This window comes from Camelina sativa, chromosome 6 (assembly GCF_000633955.1).
Source record: "Camelina sativa cultivar DH55 chromosome 6, Cs, whole genome shotgun sequence".
Lineage (NCBI taxonomy): Eukaryota > Viridiplantae > Streptophyta > Magnoliopsida > Brassicales > Brassicaceae > Camelina > Camelina sativa.
The window spans coordinates 22,125,435-22,131,434 of record NC_025690.1 but is presented as its reverse complement, the minus strand read 5'-3'; the positions used below and the strand labels follow the sequence as shown (position 1 = coordinate 22,131,434).

At 33.2% G+C, this 6,000-nt stretch overlaps 1 protein-coding gene across 2 annotated transcripts in view; it reads right to left on the bottom strand.

The window, feature by feature from the left end:
* Nucleotides 1–2,934, bottom strand: part of LOC104792909 (protein NRT1/ PTR FAMILY 5.1) — an 11,885-nt gene extending 8,951 nt beyond the window's left edge. Inside the window, exons 1-3 of one of the 2 annotated variants that reach the window (XM_010519169.2) lie at nucleotides 2,565–2,934; nucleotides 2,228–2,445; nucleotides 151–707 (exon numbers count right to left, since the gene is read on the bottom strand). In XM_010519169.2, coding sequence (XP_010517471.1) covers nucleotides 151–707; nucleotides 2,228–2,445; nucleotides 2,565–2,670 — 881 coding nt within the window. In that variant the 5' untranslated portion in view covers nucleotides 2,671–2,934. Of the gene's footprint in view, nucleotides 1–150; nucleotides 708–2,227; nucleotides 2,464–2,564 lie in introns of both variants that reach the window. The other variant, XM_010519170.1, reaches the window with a different exon arrangement.

The following is a 6,000-nucleotide window of genomic DNA, read 5'->3' as shown; positions in this document are numbered from 1 at the left end:
TTTTTTTTTTTTTTTTTCATTATAAAATAATGGCAAGGACAATAAAAAGATTACCCGTTTATCTAAATCAGAAATTTTGGATGTCCAAAAAAAAACAGAAATCAGACTTTTTTGAGTTATTAATTTAGTGAGATGGTATGCAACACTGACCTGAAGGTGGGAGTGTGATGAACTTGATGTTTACCGTTGCTTTTGTAATGATGGGAGTCAAGCTCATAAAGCTCCAAGTGGTCATCAGGACAATGAACATTTCGGTTTTTGAATGCCGTGATCGGAACTTGAATCAAATCTTTCGCTAAATTGTCTGATTTGACAACTTTGTGTCTGTAAAATGGTGTTCCTACATAGAACACAATGAGAGAAACCAAGAGCCCTACTGTAGGTATGCCATAACCTAAACCCCATCCGAGATTCTCTTGGATGTAGACAAGGCCTAATGTGGCAAATAACGCACCCAAGAAAGAGCTAAACATCCACCAGTTGAAGAATGAAACCTTTTGTTTTTTCTCTTCAATGCTATAACTGTCGAATTGGTCCGCTCCAAATGTGGAAATGTTAGGTTTTGTTCCACCGGCTCCAATAGCTATGGTATAGAGAGATATGTAGAAAAATGATATCTGTAAGGAGGACGCCTTGTTGCATACCCCATTTTCGCATGTCGGTCTGAGGGATTTTACCGTTACCGCCATGGTTAAGAGAATCATCCCCTGCAAACAGAACTCATCATGAAATCTAGATATTGTTTATTTTTGTTTTGAATTTACGTTTGATTTACGTGTTATAAAGCTATACGTGTTCATGTTTTTATTTGACTAGTCATCTCCCATATGTTAATCCAAATTTCCAAGTAAATATAAGTATTCGTTTTGTGTTATAAACTTATAATATATTTGAAAGGAAAAAAATCTTTAAAAAATATATATTTTACAACACTTTTCCAAGTAAGGTCCGTACGTGCATTTTGAAGTTAGAAGACAGTTCATGAATTGATCATGAGTCATGTCTCGAAATCTACTGGTTGAAAGTCATTTCATGATTGAGATGTGATTTAACAAAAGTCATAAGTTTTTTTTTTTTTTTTTTTTTTTTTTTTTTTTTTTTTTTTTCTTTTTCTCCCCTAGATACTGATAAGATATGCATTTTGTTTGCTAAACCAATAAAATTGAAGTGAAGTGATAATCATGGGTCCTCTTGAATATGTGTGGAAAACAACGTTTGATACGTACGTATCCATGTCTTATCGATATTATCTACATAAACTAAATCTCAAAAAGTAAAATAAATCGAAGTTAGCTTTCGTTAACTGGTGCCTTCAATTCTGACACGTCGTCAACATTATGGACGCAGATCAAACGTGTTCGACTTTAGGCCTAATAATAATCTAATAATCTCAGACGCATGTCACGCATCAGTGCCAAATGATTAGAAAAGTAGCCAAGTTTTGTAAGAAACAACTAACAATCTAATATTGTCTTAAACAACGCCTAGTACTCACATGTCGACATCACTGCGTCGAACAGGTGATGTAAAAACCGTTTGTTATATAATTTTTGAGAAGAAAAAAAAACTCTGCCTTCGTTAATTAACTCTAAATATAACTTACTTTTCTTACCAAAATTGCATATATGATATAATTGTAAACAAACGCGTGGTTATCTGAAGACTAAAATTAGTTAGTACCTTATACAATAATGTACTACTTGTTCTTTAATTAATATCTATTTCATACACGCTACATTCAAATTTTTATGATCCATATATATTTGTATGCATTTTCTTTTCTTGAACCTTCTTAATAACATTCTCATATAAAATATGTCCATTTTAACAGAAACCACAAACTTGTTCTCAAATATATTATTAACCAGTGGAAAAAAATGCAAATATTTTTTTGTGGTAGTGTCTTCTTGGGATAAACGTTCACGGGCCATATCCGATCGCACGTCAAAACCCCGACAAACAAACACATGTCTACTCCTTTAATTTATGATGACCAACCGGTCTAACCCAAAGCAAATAAAGTAAAAATAAACATTGGTAGGAAAATATCTGAAAAATATAATTTTTAAGAGGAAAATATATATAACAAAAATTTTCTTTATTCGATGTAATTTTTTTCTCTAAGTTCGGTTTCTTCGAGAGTTGTTAAATCGGGTACGGTTGGCTAGTTTGGTTAATTTAATTCACATTTTAACCATAAAATAAAATAAAACAGAATGAAGAATACCAGGACGTAGATGAGAGAGGAGGCAGTAAAAGTCCAGAAGCGGCCGATGTAAGAGTCGGCGATGTAAGCACCGGCGATCGGAGTGATCCAAACTGCACCAGACCAATTATTTACATTTCTAACCGAGGAGATTGTGTCTTCGTGAAGTCTTGTGGTCAAATAATTCACTAAGTTCGACGCTATTCCATAAAACGCCATCCTCTCAAACGCTTCATACCCTTCTCACACACATAAGACTATATAAAGATTCAAGGTACAACAACGCACAAGAAAATTTATATTTTTAATCAAGTTATCTATAAATGGAAAGAGTTATTTGAGATTTGTGAAAATATACCGAGGAGGAAAGAGCAAGCTCTCCAACGACCGGTCTTAGAGGCGAGCACGGGACGGCCTTGGAGGTCGACGGTGCCATCTTGTGTGTAAACTTTCGCAGCCTCCATCAATTGTATTTAATTTTATATATAAACTTAATTAATAAAAGTTTAACGTTTGTTTTTTGGGATGTTTTTGGTAATGTTATGAGAGCTGAGAGAGCTATGAGAGGTCAGGGCTGTGTAGAGAGAGACTAAACGGAAATAGTTTAAGGATGCAAAGTTTTTTTTTCTTCTAAAGTTTGCTTTATTTGGATCTTGAGCAAAAAAAAAACGAAATGAAAAACAAGGTCTTAGAGATTTGCTTAGTTTAGCAGCTATTGCACACTTCACAAGCTCAAGTATGTGATATATATAAAGCCACCGCTAGATTTTCTGTTTCCTTTTCAATAATGTCATCATCATCACCTTGGCCATGTAACCACCACCATTATGATCATGATCATCACTATAAGTCCTTTTGGCATAAACAATTTTTTAATTGGTCTATTTTTTTATTATTATAGTTTAAATATGGAAGAAATACAAAACAAAAGTCCAATGTATATTGAGCCGTAGAATTCTGGTCATCAGCAAACAGGTAGCGATGATGACATTTTTGGTTCCAATTATGATAAGAATCCCTCAATAAACCTACATATGCCATCCTGTCACATAACAACAGCAAGATAACTCAACAGAATATACCGTCTGAATTTATCATTTATTTGTATCACCTTTACGCCGTATGTTCATTCGATGCTTCATGTATTTACCGTATACGTTAATGACCGACAGTGCTAAAAATACACATGAGTAGAAGAGGGATATAAAAGTGGTAGAAAATATCAAAAGTATTTCCATCAAAAAAATGTTTACAGATTGGGTCTTAATTGATTTTACTTTTCCACGTTTTTCAATTCCTGCGATGTAGTAGAAGAGTCTACATGTTCCAAGTTGCTTAAGGTTCCTAATTTTATGAGCTACTTAATTAAGCCTCACTAGTTTTACAACCAACCATCTTAATACCGCACGTGCACTATCCAAGAAGCACATGGATAGGATAAATACACAATTGAATTGGATTTGTACGAAACACAAATAAAAGCGGATATAGTTTCGCTATGTTTTTTTTAATAATTAATTAATTATTAACTCATTCGGGTTCCAAATTCTTTTTGATACTAATCTTCAAATTTGTTTCCTAGCTAAAGACCTAGACAAAAAAAAATTCGATGTTTTCGTAACAAAACAACTACAGTATATGTATGAGTATGACCTTTTCACTTGCCGACTTTCAATTCATGCATGACAAGATAAATGTAAAATTTCTGAGACATTCTATATATTATGTTTGAAACATAATAAACAAATGAAAGCATGCAGTGAAAATCAAAAGCGACTGTGGTCCAGAGAGACGCGTTTGATATGCATCCAATGAAATTGGAACGATAGAGAGGAAGAGAAACTGGTGGTCCAAAAAGCTTGTGATATCTTGCCCCACTCTAGGATTTAAGCCTTGATGGCCCTTGTCATTATGAATAAAGGGAAACATGCATGGAACTTGATGAGATATTCTCCATATAAATGCATCTACCACCTTCATATCGAAACTATATCTAATTTAACCTTTGAGTAATTTCGTAAAAAACTTCACTAAACTAGAAACGATGTTTACATTTACGTGTTTCAGTTCACAAAATATTAATATTATGTTATATGTATATTGTTATTTCCTTTTTCGAAAAGAATATCACTTTATACTTTTTAGGTTAATTTACCAACAAGTCTTCTTTTGTAATCTAGCTAAATATTAGTACAATTAAGCTTAACTTTTTTTAAAAAAAAATTATACTTTTGGCATACTTTGAGTTTTAAATTGTTTTAGTCTAGTTAACTGTATTTTAAAAAAGGGATAGATCAATATATTCAAATAATCTTAAAATCTGTTAAAAATGTCAAAACAAATAATATGTCTATGACACACAAGGAATTTTTTTTTATTTACATTATTGGGTCCATTGCAAAATCCCAAAATTGTTTTAGAAAATGACAAAAATGGTTTTGTTATTTGATGAGCTCATATATATTATGGAGCGTGAGATGCTGAGAACAACACGTAACAAACATTACCAAAGAAAGAATGGGGAAATATATTTCCAACCATTTCAGGGATTTGACTTTTACCGTAAAAGACTGCCCAATAAAATGACTTTGGGTCCAAAATCCAGATAATCAAACCACGTTTTTTTTTATATGCAATTACTTTATTTCTCTTTCGGTTCCTCAATTGGTATCATTTTGTTACAAAGGTTGTCAAATCTAATTATAGCAAAAAGAGTGTGAGATTTTAACATAATTTAAAAGTCTGTACGTAAAATTCAAGATTTTTATTACCGCGATTTGAACAATCGTAAGAAACAAGTCCAGGTACACCCGAAAAAGCGTAACCGTTTATTAGAATTTGATCAAGAGCCATCAAAAATAGAGCAATAAAGAGTACAGAAGAGTAAATGATCAAAAGATTTGCTCGAGGGTTTTAGGATACGACTGAAAACGATATGACAGGATATTTTTGTTGGCTTCACACTGCAAGTTGCAGTGAGCTGAAACATGAGATTGAGGTAACTTAGGTGTTAGCTACTAGATATCTATGAGAAAGACATTGAGAGAAATTAAGGGTCAAACGTATAACCACAAATAGGAAAAGATTCTTTCTCAGAAAGATTCTTTATTCTCATTTCACGATGGCTTTTATATTTCTTGACTACAAACACAGCCAGTGCCAAAGTGTTAATACTGTTAACTGTTAAAGATAATGTTTCCTACAGATACCTCGACTCGACAAGACCTTACTAGTTCCACCATGCATAGATTCCTAAGCTTTTCTATTCTGACTTGTCGTGTCACTTCATGTCTATCTACAAACCATTAACATTTGTTCTTTGTATACACAAAGAATGTAGGTATGTGTGTAATACAGAGCCAGTGAAACAGAGCCAATCACGATACTTTGCTTGTGGACCACTCTGTCTTTTTAAGGGTGAGAAACAGGGAGATCTACTTACTATAGTGTATAGGCCGCCACTAGATGTTACCTCCTTTTTCTTCCAGCTTAAATCAATCACCGTCTATGAAGTAAGCTCTTAGCTGTTCGAAATAGTTTTAGTCCTCATGGATGGATGCACTGAAATATCAAAAGTTAAACTCTAGCTAATTAAAAAAAAAAACTCATATACCACACTAGTTAAACAATTTAAACCCATTTTAGGGTCTATTATATTACTAGGATCTCTCATGATAATTTTGTGGTTCACAATGCGAAAACTCGACAGAGATGGAAAACAAGGTAGGCGATCTCCTCAAACTCGGTAGTGTACTCTAGTCTCTCAGAAATAATGGCAGGAAACTGTTAAACAG